The sequence below is a fragment of the Scardinius erythrophthalmus genome (genome assembly GCF_964197995.2).
Source record: "Scardinius erythrophthalmus genome assembly, chromosome: 25".
Lineage (NCBI taxonomy): Eukaryota > Metazoa > Chordata > Actinopteri > Cypriniformes > Leuciscidae > Scardinius > Scardinius erythrophthalmus.
Genome location: NC_138245.1, coordinates 2,914,014 through 2,936,198, shown reverse-complemented (window position 1 = coordinate 2,936,198; position 22,185 = coordinate 2,914,014). Strand labels below are relative to the sequence as shown.

At 39.0% G+C, this 22,185-nt stretch overlaps 1 protein-coding gene across 1 annotated transcript; it reads right to left on the bottom strand.

The window, feature by feature from the left end:
• Window positions 1–4,063: 4,063 nt before the first annotated feature.
• Window positions 4,064–21,028, bottom strand: znf831 (zinc finger protein 831). The gene is made up of 5 exons (XM_081357263.1): window positions 20,873–21,028; window positions 15,261–19,348; window positions 11,751–11,950; window positions 9,278–9,916; window positions 4,064–5,437 (listed from the first exon to the last, which is right to left on the bottom strand). The coding sequence occupies exons 2-4, from the start codon at window positions 19,300–19,302 to the stop codon at window positions 9,281–9,283; spliced, it is 4,878 nt and encodes a 1,625-aa protein (XP_081213389.1). The 5' UTR covers window positions 19,303–19,348; window positions 20,873–21,028; the 3' UTR covers window positions 4,064–5,437; window positions 9,278–9,280.
• Window positions 21,029–22,185: the final 1,157 nt, after the last annotated feature.

Genomic DNA, 22,185 nt, shown 5'->3' with positions numbered 1-22,185 from the left:
ACCTGCTTCAAAAGTTTGCGTTCTCAGGCCACCAAACGCCATTGTCATGTAAATGAATGGCCAGAACACATTAAAATTTTCTGAGGAAACCATGAGGAAATCTAATCAATGCTACTATTAGTGGAAACGAAGCTGTTTCCACTTCAGAAAGGGAAGAAAGCTCAGTAGTCTTGAGCAAAGTCTCTGACTCTCTGTTCTGGCCGCTGTACTAATGTTGTCGATCATGATGAAGATGCTCATTTGCTCCAGCTCCTCTCCACGGGTTTCATTTGCTCTCTCGTGAGAGAAAACCTGGGCCAAGGGGTCATGAAGAGAGAGAAATCACAGACACTCTGACTTAAAATTCCTACATGAGTAAAAGAAAGATTTACACTAAAATGAGTCACATGTGTAGCAGATAACGAACAGAGAAATGAACCAAAAGACAATGCACAAGCTTAAAAACATACATTTACTTTTTAAATGTTTTTTTATATGTATTACGTCAGCATTTTCACAAGTGCTCTCAGAATATTGGATCCTACTGTGTGTGTGTGTGTGTGTGTGTGTGTGTGTGTGTGCATGCATTACAATGCATTACATTGGAGATTCATATAGGACATTTCTAACATGTTTTGAATTATATACTGTATGTCAAATTTCTTACTGAACACATTGTCCTCTCTCACTCTGTGCTTATACAATCTTGCATTTAAACTACAAGGAAAATTACCACCATTACTTTAACTGTTTTTGGGCTGTTTTCTTTTTAGGAAAACTGCTTGAGGGTTGAATCAGATGACTCATGGTAATTCGCTAAAAACACACAAAAAGTATCAGGAAGTAAAAAATTTACAACAGATTCACCGCAGTGCAAAAATCGAACTTTTTACCCTTATTAACTGATACACTCTGGCTTTTAAATAAGGAAAGTAGCCATATTACTGACTTAACTACATTATTTAGTAGTGTAACAGTTGCTCAGCTGTTTTTACAGTTTTTCTCAATCGCTTTTGCGCATTTTTCGAAACATTCTCTAAACTTTAAGCTCTAATTGTCACAACTCTTCGCAGGAACATCAGAACTCTATGGCATGTCTGCAAAACGTAGTAACTCACCTAGTTTTAGGCCTTAAGCAAATTTTCGCGCAAATTCATCTAAAAGCGCCAAATTTGCACAGATGTAGCTCAGGTCATACTGAAATGATTTAGCTAGGGCGCCGGAACCAGCGAACCTTGGGGCCAAGATGGTGACCAAATCCAATATGGCCGCTGCCCGAAAAGGTTTCCGGCTATAACTTTTGAACCACATGAGCTACAAATACAAACTTTGATGACTTTTTCAGCTTAATTGATCATGGGAAACAAATAGGAATGTTTATATTTATGACCCAGTATATCGGGACCCCTTAATCCTCCAATTCCAATATGGCCGCTGTCCAAAAAAGCAGTTTTGACTGTGGTATGGGGCCTTACACCCCATTGTTTGTGCCAATTCATCTACAAGCACCAAATTTGGCACAGATGTAGCTGAAGGCTTGATGATTTAGCCAGGGTGCCTGAGCCAATGGTCCCTGAGACCAAGATGGCGGCTAAATCCAATATGGCCGCCGCCTAAAAGGGATTCGGCTATAGCTTTTGAGCCAGATGAGATACAAATACAAACTTGATATATATTTTACCCTTTTTGACCATGGGAAACCCATAGGAATACTTACATTTATGATTGGGTATTAGGAACCCCCAAATTCCCTAAATTCAATATGGCCGCTGAAAAATTAACCAAATGCGCTACAAAACAGGATGTGTGGTGTCTGTTATGTTTATTGACCACAGGAAGTCCATTGGCATATTTAGATTTATGCTTGTGTAAGTCTGGAACCTGTATTCTTTTCAAGACTGTGGTTGAAAATCCTTTTTTTACCACAACTTTGAAGGTTATTCTCAATGTTGATTCATTTCCTTATGAAAGTCAAATGCTTTCAGTGTACCACAGGTGAATACATTTCAAAGTGTCAAATTGTTAAAAGAATAATATAGTCAATTTGTCCAAAACTTAGTGTGGCAAGACTCGAGTTGAGGGTAAAGTAATTCACTATTAAATTAATCCGACTACGCCACCCTGGTGGAGAGCCAGGGAAATAACTCCCAATAAGGACACACAGTAAGTTTTACCATTTGAAGACAGAGGTGATGTGAGACGTGAGGAACAATACAAAAATACACTTTATTATAAAATCAGTCAATAAAATTCTCACTCAGGAATTTTCCAACATGACAAAAATAAGTCTCCAGAGCCAGGCGTAGTGGGAACAAGGCAGGCCCGCTGCAACTCAGGAGGTCATCCAAACCCACCTCAAATCACAACAGATCAAACCACGCGCCCACACCATAAGAGTTGTCAGCACACACCACACGGTGAAGCACACACACTACCGAATGAAGCAGCTAGCCTCCCTTGCTCCACACCTAGTCCTCACTGGCTCCTGGAGAAAGAGGGAAGAGACACACATTAATAAAGAAAGTGTTGCCGGGAAGAAGAGCAACAAAAACAAAGAAAATATATTGCCAAAAGCAAAACAAACAAAACTAATACAAGCAAAGTACTGAAGCAAAACAGCAGTGGCATCACATATAGCGGTGTCACATGTAGCGTCTTCAGTTAGGGCTTAGAGATAGTAATGTTCCATTCCCCATTTACCTTCAACAAGAAGGCACAAGTCAACTAAATGCACCAAACCCCAAATGTAAACGAGGGAGAGACGTACTTACGATTTAGGTAGAACAACCACCAAAAGCAAAGCTGTATGGTTACTCTTTGTCTACCGGCCAGCGTTTATACACCTGTAGCGTGTTGTTACTGCTGAACATGACATCATAAATACCTCAAACGCTAGCAATCAAAATTTAGTGCAAATACCAACATACCTGAGAGTGAACTCTGCCACAAACTTGCCATAATGCCAGCACCGCCAGACCCGCTCTAACTAAACCATACATAAAGCATATTACTAGAGCTATTCACATCTTTACATAGCCAGAGAGAGTATCAACATACCTCTGAAGAAACGATAACAGAAACAAAAATGTCAGGAAGGGAAGAACCCCAACCCACAAGGACCCATACACCCATCAAAATAAGGGTCCTTAAATATTGTGGCTGCTTTCATCTCATTGGTCTGTCAAAGTCACACTTAACCAGAGCCAATAGGAGGGCAACATCACGTATCCTGCCACATTAGCATAACAAAAAAACAGCCATAACATAAAAAAAACAACAGTGAATTCTCATGGTCTCTCTCGTGAATTCTCATTCTCATGGTCTCTCTCACATGAATTATCATTATCAGTCACAATCACCGGATCACTCATCGTCTCCACCATCATTATTTGTACAACCACCCTCACATGCACATATAGAAGTGCAACGAACTCCGGTTTTACAGCACTTGCAGTGCCCTCTACATGCCGTAACCTCTAACGTTAGCTTGTTGTGACAGCTTGCTAGCTTGTTGTGAGGGACATAAAGCAGGATATTTTTCTATTTTGCAATTGTAGTCATATTAAGAACAAAACACTTGAAGTAAAAAGTACACCTGGTTACTTACACGAGGAAGGAAGTTGGTAGGAAAGGAAGTAGATCCTGTTTCCCTGTTGCTGCAGCCAGAACCTTAACACTATGTGCATTTAGTCATTGTGCAAATTGTAGACAATTGTAGTACTTACTCATTTGCACACATGTGCCAAAGCACAAGCCTTTAACTTTAAATCAAAAAGAAATTCAAATCTGATATGAACAAGAAATGAATTAAGAGGTCTAAATGGGTCTTGAGAAGAAACAAAACAATCTCATTTAAGAATTGAGAAAAACGGTAAAACTTCTAATTTTTTCAAAGGATTTGTGGTGAAATGTGTTTTTAAGGTGTTGCAGGGTAATCACTTTGTTTTATAATAGTATTGATATTTATAATAATATTGTTGAATTACTGATGTGCATTAAGCAGAGAAGAATCATGGAGCTTGTCTTACATCTTGTCTCTTACATGGCAAACATAATTTTGAGAATGTACCGTAAAGACGTGTATATATACAATACCATATGATTTTAATAGAATTTGGACATAAAGAATTTGGATTTTACATTCAACTAAACAACTCATCAAAAAGCACACACTGTACAGTATATCAGCATGAAATAAGTTCAGTAGCTTAATTCAACATTTAAAAACAACTTAATATACATGTATGGTTACACAAGGTTCATAATTACAGCCATTGTCCATTAAATGCCTTTGTCTAAGGCAGCAAGTGGCATTAAGCCAACTAGAACTGATGACAGAGCAGGAAGGTTAAAGTCTATGATGATGAATAAAAGTCTTTTTAGTCAGATTGCCATTGGCTTCCCACAGTCTGACTCACTGCACACACTGATGACTGATCTCTGTGAAACCCCGTTGTGAGAGTTTACTCCTGGGCCAAGGCTTTATGCCTATTCAGACATGATGATTCGCATAAAGAGATCGCACACACGAGACGATCGTGTGCATCCCACTGCGTGCTTTCTCCAGGTGCCTTCCCAGAGTAAAAGCTGAAACTCCTAGGGCTGTGAAATGCAGGATGAATCAGTGTTGATGGGCGTGATAGCGTGAGGATGCAGGAACTGCCTGGGTGTTTAGTGTTTACATGAACTGCACCTGTGGGTCTGAACCAAAGACTGTAAAAAAAGTATGGATATAGTGTCTGAGACATCACCCGTCGGTTTCTGAAGAGCATTTCTGAATTGGGCATCTTGGTAGCGCGTCACTCCTGGATAACCAAAAATGGGCAGCGAGGCGGATTAGCTGAGGTGATGTGACGCTAGCAGACAGCAGACGAACAGCTAGTAGTGACATCAGCTCAATCCACCTGTCACTCAAGTGGCCACGCCCCTAATTATGCAGAACTTTAAGGCTTAATATAATTTAAACGGATGAGTTATAAAAAAAATCACCCCCCTCACAGTCGTCATGAAGGGCAAAATTATATATATATAGACCAGAACCACTTTTTGCACCAGGCTGTAAAAAAAAATTCTGCTGTAAAGTTGGCCATTTTAACATGGGGGTCTATGGGATTGACTCTCTTTTGCAGCCTGTCTCTAGTGGCCAGTCGATAAACTGCAGTTTAGGTCACTTCTGTGTTGGTTTCAAGAGAGAGGCAGGAAGGTTTCTGCTTGGTATGAACACAATACTGAAGATTGCCTGTGTATATTTGAGAAAATGTTTTGCTATCTTTGCTCCATGTGTTAAGAAACCTGGGGGTCTTAATGGTTATCTAATGCCGAATGCAAGGGGCCCGATGGCTCCAGTGGTCAGCACACACTGTGCTCGAGGGGCCTGCGATCCGCAGTCATCAGATTGCACTTTATGCACTAAAGGCCCGCCTTCCACACTAGCCCATCTGACCTGGTTCATATACACCTGGAAGTACAGACAGAATGCAGTAATTACAATTTGTTTCATCTATCAGCAAAATAATTCAATAATCCTAACATGAAGTAAAACAACATTTGTGTTGTGTTTGTGTGTTTGCAACTCATTCTCAGTCACAAGGCATCCAATGCTACAGCTTGTCCAAGACATACAGGAGCCAAAAGCGTCTATTTTGCATCTGTTTACTGACACAGCCAACAGCTCATTGCTGTAATGAGACATCTTTCAATGTACTCCCACAGTGATGGACATTAAAAATTATAATTTTTGAATGATGACAAAGCTAGATAATTTTGCTTGCTAAAATTTGTCCACATATGTGTTCTTTATTTCCATCGTAAGATGTATTATGTACTGATTGTGCATTTAATTCTAAAACATTTAGTCAGTTGTTCCTGTATCTGAAAAAGTTTTTGTTATAGACATTTTGAGCATCTAACCTCATATCTACTCTAAACCTAACCACTTTTCCACAATATAAAACATAAAAATTACAAACATTTGTGCATTTGGCTTTTATCCAAAGTGATTTTTACTGCATTCAGTGTATGCATTCTATCAGGTCTCACTTTCCTTGGGAATCAAACTCATGACCTATTGCCCATGTGATCTTTGCCACTGCCGGAACTGAGCCAGATGAGGCCCTGATATGCATGCTATTGACAGTTATTCCATGCAGTATGTGGGCCACAACTGGGCCAGATGTCATTTGAAACTTAAGTTTTTAATGGCTGAAAATCCTTCTCCTCTGCGAACACATTCACATCTTATTTAAAAGATAAATCTGAAATTTAGCATGATGTAATCGGTCCCAAAAACAAATGGCATTTGACATCAAGGCTGTGGTAGCGTTTCTTCAGGCGGCAGTTTTTGAATGTGAGCATGATTTCAGCATCAGCGTTCAGATAGGGTCGTAGATTAGTCATGATCAAATCTGGATATGTTCCTCGCGCAGAGCAACTGTTTTGCCTTGGAAGACTTGGAATACTGGCAATTTTCTGAATAAATTATTGTTAATCTGAATTTTTTATCTGACTGTTACATCAACATACTATGGAAGCTTGTTTCCGCCACAGAATAAAAAATAAAAAAGGTAATTGCAACTTTTTTTCTCACAATTCTGACTTTTTATCAGAATTGCGTGATATAAAGTCGCAATTGCGAGTTATAAAGTCAGAATTGAGTGATATAAAGTCAGAATTGAGTGATATAAAGTCAAAATTGTGTGATATAAAGTCAGAACTGTGTGATATAAAGTCGCAATTGTGAGTTATAAAGTCAGAATTGTGTGATATAAAGTCACAATTGTGTGATATAAAGTCAGAACTGTGTGATATAAAGTCAGAACTGTGTGATATAAAGTCGCAATTGCGAGTTATAAAGTCACAATTGTGTGATATAAAGTAACAATTGCGTGTTATAAAGTCAGAACTGAGTGATATAAAGTCAGAATTGTGTCATATAAAGTCGCAATTGCGAGTTGTAAAAAAAGACTTGTGTGTTATAAAATCAGAATTGCGAGTTATAAAGTCAGAATTGTGTGATATAAAGTCACAATTGTGTGATATAAAGTCAGAACTGTGTGATATAAAGTCAGAACTGTGTGATATAAAGTCGCAATTGCGAGTTATAAAGTCACAATTGTGTGATATAAAGTAACAATTGCGTGTTATAAAGTCAGAACTGTGTGATATAAAGTCGCAATTGTGAGTTATAAAGTCAGAATTGTGTGATATAAAGTCACAATTGTGTGATATAAAGTCAGAACTGTAGGGCTGACTTCTAATAGTCGAGGATTCGACGATTCGATTCGGAGAGGTCTGATTCGACTATGAACCTCATAGTCGAATACATGGGCGTCAGTTTGGTTTGAAATGTGCTGGGGACAGAGACGCATTCGCATTTTCAGAAGGGCTGGGTACCATTTTTATTTTATTTTTATTTTTATTTTCAGGTCATGTTTTGAAAGACAATGTCCTGTAGCTTACTAATGTAAATAAATAAAAATGTATTCAAAAATCTGCTTCACATTTTCAGCAGGGCTGCGGAGCGGCTGTGAGTTGACTCCACATGGTTCTCATGTGCGTTAAAAAGCTTTACATGGTTTAATGTACCTAAACAATGATCACCAAATTCCCCTCTCATGTTGCTCCACATAACCACTTAAAATGATAAAAAAAAATCGAACCCAGAGTCCAATTATTATGGACGTTATCTGATATTAAGCGTTTCTGCTTCACATTTTCAGCAGGGCTGCGGAGCGGCTGTGAGTTGACTCCACACGGTTCTCATGTGCGTTAAAAAGCTGACTCCACACGGTTCTCATGTGCGTTAAAAAGCTGACTCCACACGGTTCTCATGTGCGTTAAAAAGCTTTACGTTGTTTAATGTACCTAAACAACGATTACCAAATTTCCCTCTCATATTGCTCCTCATAACCACTGAAAATGGTCAAAAAATCGAACCCAGAGTCCAATTATTATCAACGTTATCTGATATGAAGCGTTTCTGCTTCACATTTTCAGCAGGGCAGTGGAGCGGCTGTGAGTTGACTCCACGCGGTTCTCATGTGCGTTAAAAAGCTTTACGTGGTTTAATGTACCTAAACAACCATCACCAAATTTCTCTCTCATATTGCTCCTCATGTTTATGAAATGTTATGATATATGTGTGATATATATGTTTTTTAGCTCTTTTGTTTGAAATGGAAAAAATCTAGCTGCTATCTAAAAAAAAAAAAGAAAAAAAAAAGGTTCGACTATCAGTCGACTACGGCAAAATCTAACGAATCAGATTCGACTATGAAAATCCTTAGTCGAAAACAGCCCTATGTGATATAAAGTCAGAACTGTGTGATATAAAGTCATAACTGTGTGATATAAAGTCGCAATTGCGAGTTATAAAGTCACAATTGTGTGATATAAAGTAACAATTGCGTGTTATAAAGTCAGAACTGAGTGATATAAAGTCAGAATTGTGTCATATAAAGTCGCCATTGCGAGTTGTAAAAAAAGACTTGTGTGTTATAAAATCAGAATTGCGAGTTATAAAGTCAGAATTGTGTGATATAAAGTCACAATTGTGAGTTATAAAATCAGAATTGAGTGATATAAAGTCAGAATTGTGTCATATAAAGTCGCAATTGCGAGTTATAAAGTCAGAATTTAGTGATATAAAGTCGCAATTGTGAGTTGTAAAAAAAGACTTGTGTTATTAAGTCAGAATTGCAAGTTATAAAGTCAGAATTGAGTGATATAAAGTCACAATTGCATGTTATAAAATCAGAATTGTGAGATATAAACTCACAATTCTGAGGAAAAAAGTCAGTCTTTTTTTTCTTTAGAACTGGACTTTATAACTTGCAATTGCGAGTTTATATCTCACAATTCTGACTTTATAACTTGCAATTCTGACTTAATAACACAAGTCTTTTTTTACAAACTCGCAATTGTGTGTTATAAAGTCATAATTGCGAGATATAAATTCCCAATTGCGAGAAAAAAATGTCAGAATTGTGACTTTTTCACGCAATTCTAAAATAAAAAGTTACAATTTTTAAAATTTATTTTTAAAAACTTTTAAAATGTTTTATTCTGTGGCGGAAACAAGCTTCCATAACATACAGTATGTTATGATGACAAAATTATACCCCAGTATATAGTTTCCTGATACAATTACCATGCATTACATGTCAGCCTACTGATAGCAGAGGTTTCTCATTGCAAGAATTATTTTCCGTCGTGATGTAAGGACTTCTTGGACACGTGGCAGGATTGGACACCATTAAAGTGAGAATGGGTTGATTTGGTCTTGTTTGTGTGTACTTACACCTTACTCAAGTTCAATGACCAGCTTTTGCTCATCATCACTACTGCTGTTACTGTCCTCATGCTCCATGTAACTATTGCCTAAATAGAACAGTTTAGGCTCTGTTGAGTTGCTATGTATGCCTGGGGGACATATTTGCGGTTCTTGACTGGACATTTGATTTGAAGCATTGCAATGACTGGGCCCAGCGCTGGATGAAGAAGCAATACTTGTACTGACAGACTCAATCTTCGAAGCGCCACAGTTATTTTGCAAAACGCTGGCTGATACAGGTGTGCCACTTGTTTTGTGCATCTGAACTTGAGAGCCTTTTGAGTAAATCCAATAGCTCATCGAACCCCTTGTCTGCGTCTCCTTTTGGAATTCATTTTGCATGGTATTCACTGGTTGTCTGGATGTTTGACTGGAACTCAGTGAGGATGTCTCCTGTTGGCTCGTCTCTCGACAAGGGCTGTTCCCCAGATATTCCCCCATGCTGGTGTTGTTGGTACATTCCCCTTGACCTTCATGTTGACATGTTTGTGATAGGCTGTTTGTGCAAGCAGACGCTTCTGGATTGTTTGAATCGCTGATTTTTTCATGCTGAAGTGGTTCTGAAATGTTGAGGGACACTTGAGCGGATGTCTGATGTTTTTTTTCCTGTTGTCAAAATAAATACAAATACACATTAATTGCGCAGATATTAACATAAATAAATATATAATCTCTGTATTACATACATAATACATTACATACATAGTCTCCAATGCCATCTATCTCATGTTCGTCCATGCTGGGATGCTGCTGTTCTTCTTCGCGTAATTTTTTTCCCCCCAAACTACTTCAGCGGACCTTTAAGTAACCGGGGTTAAGTAACCTTAAACAATGAAATTAGCTGCAGGGCGGGATTTCTGCCTAACTGGTTTGCGCCCAGTGGTATTTTTTTATTTTTTTATAGAAAGATTAAAAATACGGGAGAAATACGGTAAAATATTTAAGCGGAATGATAGCGGGATAGCAAGGTAAAATAAGGGAGAATCCCGGGAAAAACGGGAGGGTTGACAGGTATGGTCCACTGCCTGCGCTATTTCTCTCCATAAGTTATGACTGATAAAAATCTTCTACCACCGTCAGTTGAGTTGCTTCACTGTCATTAATCAATCTTTTGTGTACAGTTATTTAATTATGCCATCAGTATCGTGGACTCGCTCTCTCTTGTTTCATACAAACGCAGCGGCGGCCATTTTGTGACTTTTGTTTTGTACACTGTTGGATTATAAAATTGAAGCAGGTATAGTTTAAAAACAGTTTAATCTGAAATCAATATCTCTTATCTCCATAATTATTTATGTGGTGAAATGCTGTGTAATAAGTGTTATGACTGTAAACCGTATCTCTTAAATGCTAGAAACTGCTCTTTCCGTGGAAGCTTTGTGTTTAAAGACCTAATAAAATATTTCAACTAAGATTAGTATTTCGTGTCTAATTATTTACTTATGTGGCAAGTAGCCGTGTAATAAGCGGGATAATGAACATCCAGACGGTTGTTATATCAGAATAAACCCCTTCAGGCTGATGAAGACCTGATCCTGATCACCCTGTCGGGGTTAAGTCTGAGATAACAACCGGCTGGATGTTCATTATCCCTTACATATGTCAGAGTCTGTTCTTGAAGCTGGGTCTCCGCTTGTTCTTTTGGTTCCTTATGTCAATGTCAATTCTTAAAGGCAGTTCCAAGTGTTAACAAATTCGCATAAATTATGCTGTACGCATAAAAAAACTAAGTATACTTTAGGGCTGGCTGGTCTATGCTGTGGGCCGCTCTCTGTTTGAGTGCATGTGAGGCAGTGCTTTATGACTTATTAGTTATTCATCAAAATAAATAAAAATATTTCCATAACGACAAGACGTCTGGAATGAAGAAAGTTAAGACTGATCAACATGATTCATATTCAAAATGGGAAGAAAGTGTTGCTTTGTTTACGGGTTGTTTATGCACATTTCCCTTTTTGAATGATGACTATAAACTGTTATTTCCTCTCAATCAGGCGCAGAACGTACAGTCAAACCAAGATTTATTCAGACACCTTCAACATGTCTCACATTATCACAGTTTAGTCGCTATAGAAAAATGGTAGATAAAATATGAGGTTTAGAAAATGGTCATAAAATATGACAAGAACTCATTATCAAATCTGTTGATATTTCACTGGTTTTGTCCATCCTTCTGTTAGACTGTCTCACAAATTAATTAGGTTGAATATCTGTCAGCTGTTAAATTAGATAATACCAATTCAGGTCAACCAATTACCAAGAAATGCTTCATTTTGTTCAGTCTGTGGTGTAAAAAGGTCGCATTAGCAATTAAAGAAAAAACACTTCAGTAAAACATGGACAGATCAAAGTGTCGGAATAATTTTTTGGTTTGACCGTATATACTCAGATGTCACATTCAGTGTTTGGTGTGTCACGTCATTTCTTTCTTTTCTCTCACCTTTCTTTTGTCCTGTTTTCCATTGTCGTCAAAGCCTTGGCATGTGAAGGTGTGTGTGTTGTTGGTGTCAGCCATGTCTGTGGTCGGTCTCTCTCCTTCTCCACCTCCAATGTCTGGGTCTTTGGGGATAGATTCCTTGCTCTCCGTCCCAGGATCCCTCTGAATCCTCAGGCTTTTGAGGGTATCATCCTCCCCAGGCCCTGAGAGCAGAACAATAGCAGAATTAATAAATGCTGCGATTCTTTAATAAATTAAACGATTCTGTGGAATACTTGATTCTGATTGGTCAATCGTGCCATCTAGCGGTATATTATTCCCAGATAACAAACTCTGAAACAGAAACACAGGCTCATCCGGTTCAATGAAGTCAGCATCGCTAAACGCTCGCTAGGAACGGGTTTTCTTTGTGGAAGTTTTGCATTTGGTGAGCTAATAAAATATTAAAACTCAGTCAAATCAATCTTTTGTGTACAGTTATTTAATTATGCCATCCAGTATCGTGGACTCCAGTTTCATACAAACGCAGCGGCGGCCATTTTGTGACTTTTGTTTTGTACACTGTTGGATTATAAAATACAAACAGGTACGGTTTTAAAACAGTTTAATCTGAAATCAATATCTCTTATCTCCATAATTATTTATGTGGTGAAATGCTGTGTAATAAGTGTTATGACTGTAAACCGTATCTCTTAAATGTCCGTCTAGTTTAAATTTGCCGCGCTAGAAACTGCTCTCTCCACAGAAGATTTGTGCTTAAAGACCTAATAAAATATTTCAACTAAGATTAATATATTGTGTCTAATTATTTACTTATGTGGCAAGTAGCCGTGTAATAAGCGGGATAATGAACATCCAGCCGGTTGTTATCTCAGAATAAACCCCTTCAGGTTGAAGAAGACCTGATCCTGATCACCCTGTCGGGGTTTATTCTGAGATAACAATCGTCTGGATGTACATTATCCCTTACATATGTCAGAGTCTGTTCTTGAAGCTGGGTCTCCGCTTGTTCTTTTGGTTCCTCATCTCAATGTTAATTCTTAAAGGCAGTTCCAAGTATTGACAAATTCACTTGACTAGAGTATGAGAGGGTGTAATTGTGATATGGGAGAAGTGTTACTTTTAATATGTTGTTTAAAACATGATAATTTATAACACATGTGCCTGTCTGCTTTTGCAAAAAATGTATAGGCTTAAGGTTTTATGGCAACGATAAACTTTTTTGTCCAAAACTAATAAACTGGTCACAGAAATCTCTTTTCTACTGAGCATAAGACTTGATTTTCTGAATACAAATGTTACAGCCAGAAAACATATGTACAGTAATTCAGCCTCCTGGAATTTATGCCTCATTGCAAACCAAATGTCAGCCAAATGAAGAAAAAAAATAACGTGACAGTTTCACATTGTATATCAAGGCACACCGACCAACATATGCTACTATATATTATGGTGGTGGAGATATAAAAACGATTCTCCTGATGAAGAACAATCGGTCAGATTCTCTGGGGTGGAACTGGTTTGGCTGAACTCTTGCGCAGCATTGCTCAGAAAAGGAGGCTACGTTTGGCTCTTAGGTTTCTTGTCAGATGTCTGGAATAAAGACCGGCATAAAATCTCCTTTTAACCTCTGGGTCTTGCTCTGGTGGGGACCATCTACTGAGCACCCTGTCTATATGTCTGAACACATCTGATCAATCAAATCCACTCCAGTCAAGACTAGTCGGGAGGATTAACATTGCTGTTGATCAACTTTTTATCGACAATTCGCTTAATCACTGAAGCATCCATAGACTTTTCCTTAGAGTTTTCTTTAGCTTTGAGAATGAAATTAGAAGGGCTGTATGTTTTGTTCATTCTAAACCTCTCTGATCGACCCTTGACCTTCTTCATTTTTGTTACTATGACTAATTGGAGGTGACCTGTGACCTAATGAAAGGGAATCTCTTAAGAGTGCTATTTATGCAGGGATCCAATGTTTCCCTCGAACAAGTGACTCTAATAAGAGAAGCATCAGGTCAGTGAAGGAATTCATTGGGATTATAAAGGTTAGGACAGGAAAAAGCCACAGAGAATGTGCTGACAATTTAATGATGTTCACCTTAGATTCACCCTCTCACACTAAAATCTTGGTGATCCTACTGAATTCAAAACAGATTCTGCTTGTGAACTGCTATCGCTGCACGACTTGAGTATGCAAGACAGAATGGTTCAACAGCTTTGGCCTTTTTTCCCACATAATTATTCTAATGTGTAGTGTTGCATCCCAATCTGAGATGTCTCTATCAATACAGGAAACAACACTTGTTTATTCGGCCACTACTAAAATGTGTGAGCTCTAAATTGATGTAATCAATGCTCTATCATGCAAGCATCCTTTTCGTCTTCTTCTTATTTATTTTTTACTACTTTAATAGCAAGGTTTTTCTGTACTTATCCACTTTCAATTCTTGGACGTTTCTCAAAGGATTGCACGATTTGGGTAATATTCTTATGTGACAAAAGCATGTGACTTGGCATAATGCAAATGAACTGTTGTGCTGCTGTAATTGGACAGTGCATGAGATAATTATAAAATAAGAGTAACATAGAGAGATGGGAATTTTTGATCTCTTGTCGCCACCTTGTGAAGAGAAAATGTTATGACACCCATTGAAATCAGTGTTTATGATTTATAATGTCCCAGAAATTTGTTCTAAGAATGTTTTGCTAATGGTCCCTATATACTTTTGCATAAGTAATAAAAATGTTATTTCTGAATGTTCTTTGAACTATCAAAATGTCCAGTTTTTAGTTTTTTCTTGGTTATTCTAACGTTAAGGGAACAGTATTGGATACTTTTAAATGTTCTCTGAACATTCTGAAACAAGAAGTAAAATTTAAAAATGTATGATGAACATCCAACTAAAACATTTTAGAAAAACAACGCATAGATAATGTTTTGTGCTAATGTTAGGGTGTGCTAATGCTTTAATGTTTGAGAACATTAAATACCATAACATTTAATGAACTTTGCATTAATGGGTAACACTTTACAATAAGGTTCATTAGTTAACCATAGTTAACTACCTTAATTAACATGAACTAAGAATGAACAATGTTTCTTTAGCATTTGTTAATCTTAGTTAATATTAATTTCAACATTTACTAATACGTTATTAAAATCAAAGGTTGTATTTGTTAACATTAGTTAATGCACTGTGAACTAACATGAACAAACAATGAACAGCTGTATTTTTATTATCTAACATTAAGATTAATAAATACTGTAACAAATGTATTGCTCATTGTCAGTTCATGTTAGTTAATACATTAGCTAATGTTAACTAATGATGCTTATTATAATGTGTTACCCATTAATGTTATCCGACTATTAAACATTCCCAGAATGTTAGCCAAACTTCTGAGAACATGCCCTGTTAGCTGGAGTCTATGGTTGTTTTTCAAGCACTGCACTTTAAACAGAACAACAATATTACTTTGCAGAAATATATAATAGTTATTTGGTCCCACCTGTAAATATTTCCGGATTGGCATGGTGTGTATGGACATCTCCACATTTGGTGCTGTCTTCAAGAATGCTAGATGTCCTGTCCATTGGGCAAGTGTCATTCACAAAGTCACCAGGGCCCAGAGCAAAGGCCTGTTGGAGGTCATACTGTGTAGGTGTTTGTCCTGGGCCGCACGTTTCAGTCGATAGGGTCCCATGCGTGCAGCTGAGCTTACCTGTGTCACATGCTCTCACGTTCCTTGTATCTAAATTTGAGCTGCCACAGTTTGGCTTGTTAGGCTTATTGGAGTTTTGCATCTGCTGTGATTCTGCGGTAGAGGTCTTTTCCTCACAAATACAAGTTCTGAGCTGTGTCGTTGTCATTGTTTCAACCCTCTCACCATTTTCTGATAACGTGACTGACACGAGGTGGTCTGTTTCATTAGGCTCCACTGGCTTAGTTTGAACGTGATTTGGCTCCATTATCTCTGTGAATATTTGATCCTCAGGGGAGCTAACCAAATCTGGGTTACGGACAGAACACTTTTGGGGCTCTTTGTCATTTTCTCTTCTTGAATAGCTCTCGTCCACTGAACAAGGTTCATCTCCAGCTACTGGTTTGGGATGTGACTCTGCGATAACCTCAAACTCATCAGGTTTTCTCTCCTGAGGATTCTCAGGTATCTTCTGTGGTTCATACAACTCTCCAGCTGTATTTTTCTTGCAGTCCACTGAGGCTGTGCTATGAAACTTTGTCTGTGGATGTGACCAAGATGACACAAACTGAGGGCTGCCGTCTGCATCATTTTTAGCAGATTGAGAGTTTAAACTATAAACAGTTTCTGCTTTTTTTACTGAACTGGCAGATTCACAACAATTGGAAGTGTTATTTTTTCTCATCTCACCATTATCTGCCGTTTCCTGTTCCATGCACACATTATTGCTAAATAACTCCTGTGAAAGTGTATGGTTTGTTAAAGTGAGTGAAGTTGTTGTTTCAATGTGAGGCTCTATCAGTGCTAACTGTTCATCAGATATGATCTGCATGACGATCTGGAGGTCAGCTGTTCGTACATAAAACGTGTTTTGAGCCTGTGCTGAGCCATTTAGTTCCATCACCTTTCCTTCAGACTGGGACCCTTGAAAGTCACATCCAGTGGCCATTATAGAGGCAGAGCTGTTTAGCGTATTCTCATACACTGTGGATTTAGCGTCCGCTGTAAGACCAATATGTTTTCCTGGTTCACTCACAGGGGAGGCAGGATGGTTTTGAACTGTTGGTGGAGGATAGATTTGTAGACCAGATTCTGAACAAAAACTCACTGTTGATATTGTGTTCGTTGATGTGACGGGTTGAACTTTAAGAGGGTGATGCATTGCAGACGATACAGGAACTGTCGACTGGCTTTCCACCACACCTGTTGCACAGTTGCTCTGCAACAAAGACACTTGCTTCTGCACCGGTGGAGGTAGCGTAGGAGAAACCAGTGTAGGCGTGGTAGACTGAAGTTGTGTCAGGACTTTGGATGAACTGTTTGTGTGATTCAGCCCTGAACTGGAGACCAATAACATAGGCGTTGAGGTTGTCGCACAAAATACATCTTGATTACTCTGGTCAAAGTTTGTGACTCTTGAAGCCCCCTGACTCTGGTTTGAAGATAACACACTGTTCTCAAGATGGCATTGCACTGTAGTTTGCCGGCTTTGCGTGAGAGCTGGAATGGTTGAACAAGTGTTGTGTGTTAACGTGGATCCGGAAGAAGAAGTCGACACTCCATCTGTGGGACACGGGATCTTCAGCTGGTACTTTGGAGGAAAGCTGGTCTTGGCTTCAAGGACAGTAGAGCTGGTGCTAGAACCAGACGGCGGGCCAGATGTCCCACTTACACTGATCAAACAAAGTGCATTACCAAGGAACTGACTTGGATTTGAGAGCTGTTGTATGAAGCTACCCTGCGGGTGGAGATTTTGCATGTTGACCTTTTGTGCTGGAACTGTGATGGAAGTCTGGGTCGCACAGGTTGACAGAAGTGATTGACTCATATTTCCATTTGCCTGTCCAGTTCTTGGATCTGAAATACTGGGCATTTTCACATCATTCCCAGTGCGCTGTTTCTTCCTCTCTGATGGGATACGGCAATCAAGGTGCTGTGTTGCTGATTCATCCCTTTCCATGTCTGCCGCCTTTGCATTATTATTCTCAAAGCTGGTATATGACACTTTAAGGTCATTCACAGCAGAACCGGAAGTAAAGCTCAGAGACACGGATCCATTGTCTCTCTGTTGGCTAATTTGAGTTTCCAGGCTCTCTGCTTGTTCAGAGCTGGATGTTGTCTTTTTCATCTTCAGTGGGCAGTCTTTCTCAGTATTGTAGAGTTTCCTAAATGTCCCACCTTTGTAAGTGTGCCACTTTGTGTAGTCAAATTTCTTGGCTTTTCTCCTGTTGTTTCCTTTTATACATGACTCCGTTCCCAAATCAGTGCTGTCTCCATCTGAGCTAAGACTGCTTATACTACCTCTTTCAACCGGGGATCTCTCTGGAGGCAAACCATCTACCGCTACCTGCCTAACTAGTGAGCGATGACCTTGTGCATGTTGCTGTAATGGTCTTATTGGGTAAACATGCCCTGCACTACACCTTCTGCTAAGATTTAAATTCATTGCTCCGTCAGTGGGTTTGACACCCATAGTGAAGGGTAAAGAACTGCTTCGCGTTAATGGTGCATGATCTGTGCATGTGGAGGGTTGTGTTGGCGCAGAGCTGAGAATTGCTCCAACTCGTCTGTCTTGATTTTGAGAGCTTGAGATGTGCTTGTTGCTCCTAATCTCAAAATGGAAGGAGTCTTTATAAGTGTACGGCATGGGAAGATCAATGCTTCCTTGTTTTGACAATACTGTCTTTCTTGGACGCACATTTTCCAGCTGTTTATTGTCCACCAGCACACTGTTCTCATATATAAGCTTTGAAATGCGTTCTTCCAGCTTCTGCTTCTCCTGAACGGACACCTGGCTTTTCCCGTCTTCTGGTGTCTGGGATGCACTTGCTTCTTGCTGTTCCATTGGAGTTTCTTTAAATGATTCCACAGTGGGATCGTGCAAACTTGCTCCAGGACTGCTGGATGAGTGATGCTCACTGCTGTCACTGAAGCCGGAGTCTGTACTGTCGTGGCTTTGAGATTTTCCCCGAGACCTAGGCGAATCCCAAGGTTTGGAAAATAAAGCCTCCTGCCTCTGAAGAGGTGTACGATTTGGAATCGACGATGTACATCCGTAATCACCAGTCTGTTGGATAGCAGGATCATTTTTAACGCCGACTGAAAACTCCACAGTTTTTCTCAAAGAATTTACCTTGTCTTGAAGTGCTGGTGTTGTGCTAAATCCAACCATGGCAGCATTGCGTAATGCCCATTCAATGCCAGTCACTGTAGAGTCTTCCTGACTTGGTACTACAGGAAAAACCTCTTTGCTTCTCTTTACATCTCCGCCATTCGTCTCAGAAGATGGACTGGTGCAGTTGTCCTTCGAACTCTCCATGCTCTCCTGGCTGCTGAAGGTGCCTTTGTCAGATTCGCTGGACAGGCGTGCATGAGCCTGTGTGCGCTTGTGTTTATAAAGGTTACTCTGTGTCTTGAAGGAAATGCCACAGGTAGTGCAGGGATACGGTCGCTCTCCTGTGTGGCAACGGAGATGTTTCTCGAGCACGCTGGGTTTCAGACAGTCCTTTCCGCAGTGTGGGCAAATATGCTTCCCAATAGGTTTTGGTCTGGCCGAGGTTGCTGGAGCCACTAGCCTTTGTTGTTGCAAAGCAGCCCTGCTGCCAATATGCAGTGTCAGAGAGGGCAGAGTCGAGTTGCTACACATCCCTGGCAGGAACAGTGGTAGAACCGTTGAATCCTGCAAGGCTCCAGGTTGGGCCTGAGGATATGTCTGCAGGCCAGGGGCAGGAACGTTGTGGACATACATAGTGGTAAAAGGGGCCTGAACACGCGTCTCCTTCTCTCTCTGTGCAGACACTGAACACTGAGGCTCGGTAGCTCTGGCAAAGCTCTGCTTGCTAGTTGCCATGGTAACACAACCCTTGTGATGCTGGGAGACGGAGCTCACTAATTACCTAAAAAAAATGAAACAGTTTTATTATTATTATTTTTCATTAGGCTTGGACTCCTCTGGATCAAAGGATTCCTCCCCCTATTTGAACTGGAATGCAGGTGATAGGAAGCTAAAGAAATCTAGATTTAACACCTTATTACAGATTACCATCATGTGAGTGGGTAGAAGCTACAAAATGTGTTTCAGAGCAGGCTGGCTATTCTGGACTTCAAAAGAAAATGGTATACCAGCAGAAACAACTGGTTGAATTTGCTCGCTTCAATAGAATGTTTACATATGACAACTATCGTCTTTTACACTGATCAGTTAATCATGGAAATGTAAAAATGTGATGAAGATAATTCAAGATGGCTATGATTATAAGTCTAGTAGGAGTATTTAATGCGAACATTTGGTCAGTATTTGCATATTGCAGAAGCACCAGAGGAGTATGAGCAAAAAACAGTGGTGGTAAAGTTGTGACTCATTTCTAGAAGAATGATAGCATCATAGACCTCCTTCCTAGACACACATTTGTTAAACAAGCTCCACTTTATTAATCTTTTTATATTTTTCACATGAATGCAAGTATGCTTGGGTTGTGAGATATTTCAGCCTTTTAGAGTTGAAAAAAAAAACAGTTACTCTTTTTTTTAAGGTGACGTAGTTACATTGTACTTACTCAGATAAGCATGGTTACACTTTATTTTAAGGTGTCATTGTTACAGGGTAATTGTATATTTAAGTACTGAGTAATAATAATTAACAACATCTACTTACTATAGGGTTAGGGTAGGATTAGGTTTTGGTTTAGGATTAATTGCATGTAATTATGCATAATTTAGCTAAGTACAGGTAAGTACATGTAACATATTTAACAAGGAACTGTAAAATAAAGTGTTACCCTAATTAAATACATGTACTTACTATAGAGTTATGATTAAGGTTTGGATTAGGCTTAGTTACTTGTAATTTTGCATAATTTACTGTTTTTATAAAAACCCTAACCCTAACTATGTAGTAACATGTAAAAAAAAAAAAAAAAAAACCATATTACTAGGACATTTGCAGAAAGTTTGTATGAAAGTTATACACAACATGCATTTGCTAATCTCTGCTCATTCTCATTAATTTGTCTATCTTCCAAAAAAAAAAAAAAGATTTTAAAACCTGTCTCTATGTATTCATTATTAAACTTGAAACGATACTTGTTTGTCCACAGAATAGATTTAAGACAAATGTGAATTCACAAATCACATCACTATGAAAAAAATATTTAAAATGATTTAGGAACAAGCTGAAAGCCAAGGCTTCAAATGATATAAACTAAAATAATACACCTTAACATTACCCGCCATTCTTAATTACTTGCAGAAGTTACATTTAAATAGGCTACCCAATTCTTTGTATTGTTCACATCCCTTTTTCTGTGCCCTATGTATCACATCACTATACGCTTAAGAAAGATATTCCCATTAAGCACATCACAAGCGATGTAGAAGATCATCCTGTGTGCTTTAGGATAGTGCAATCATGGGTCACTCACCAGAACTTAAAGGTGACACTGCAGCAGCTAAAGGTTGTCCAATTAAATCCAAAACGTGGAAACAAAAATCCACCTTTGGAAGAGTGAGAGTTGACAAGAGCAAGAGAGGGACCGATGGCATGTTACTGTGGCACTCTCTCTCGACACAAAGGCCCCTGGTTCCTCTTCCCTCTTTAGTTTTCTTACTGTCGCTTCTGTTGCTGATGGAGGAAATACAAACGTCATTCATGCAAATGTGACTGGATGACGGCGGCAACACAATGTAAAAAGTACATGAGAGAGAGAGTGAAAGAGGAAGAGAGAAGTGACTCCCAGAACCATTAAAAACAAAGTTCAGGGTGCCAGCACTTTGAAATAAAAGAACACAAACCAAAGTGAAGACATATCGCAAAATGGAGATCTAGAGAGAAAGACTAAATGAGATGGACACAGATAGAGAAGAGAGCAGATGGAGGGAGGGAGAGAGAGAGAGAGAGAGAGAGAGAGAGAGAGAGAGAGAGAGAGAGAGAGAGAGAGAGAGAGAGAGAGAGAGACTAGAGACAGCATGAAAAATAGAAACTGAACTGAATTGACAAACAAAATCCCTGTTTCAAAAGAGGAAGTGCTATGAACATGCAGACCCACCTCAAAAAAGAACACACACACACACACACACGCACGCACGCACGCGCGCGCGCAAACACGTTTGCAGCATGTACCTGACTTCTGTTTCTGTCTTTTCTCACTCCTCCAGTCACCCACACACCCACACACAAAGGAGAAGTGTAACAGAAATTGTGGTGTTGTAACATTTAATGGTGTACGTTTTTATTTATATATTTTGATAGAAATGTTAGCAGCTACTCATCAAAATAAGTGGCTTGTTTCTGGCACACAGTGATCAGAGAGTACATTAGCAACCATCTGTGCTTTAAACTGCATCAGAGGAATGAAGGCCTCATTATTTCCTGTAAACAAAAGCGAAAGCAAATCCTCTGGAGGAATACAATCTGATTGTATTATCCTTCTGTGATAAATTGTTTTGGCCTTCACTCTCTGCTTCTCGTGTAATTGGCATTTTATCAGAAATGCAAAAAAAAAAAAAAAAACTACCTGTTTAGAAATGTTAATACATGTGTAATAGGCTATTATTGAAAATGCAGGGTAGAGGTAGGGAGTTGGCAAAATAACAGAATGAAAAACTAAAATGATATATTTCACATTTATCCTATAGAGAAATAAAAAATGTACTATCTTGTGTAAAGGCTTTATTTTTATGTCTGACACGCCATCAGGGAAAGGGAGCACTATCTAAACCCATATTTTGTGTTAAT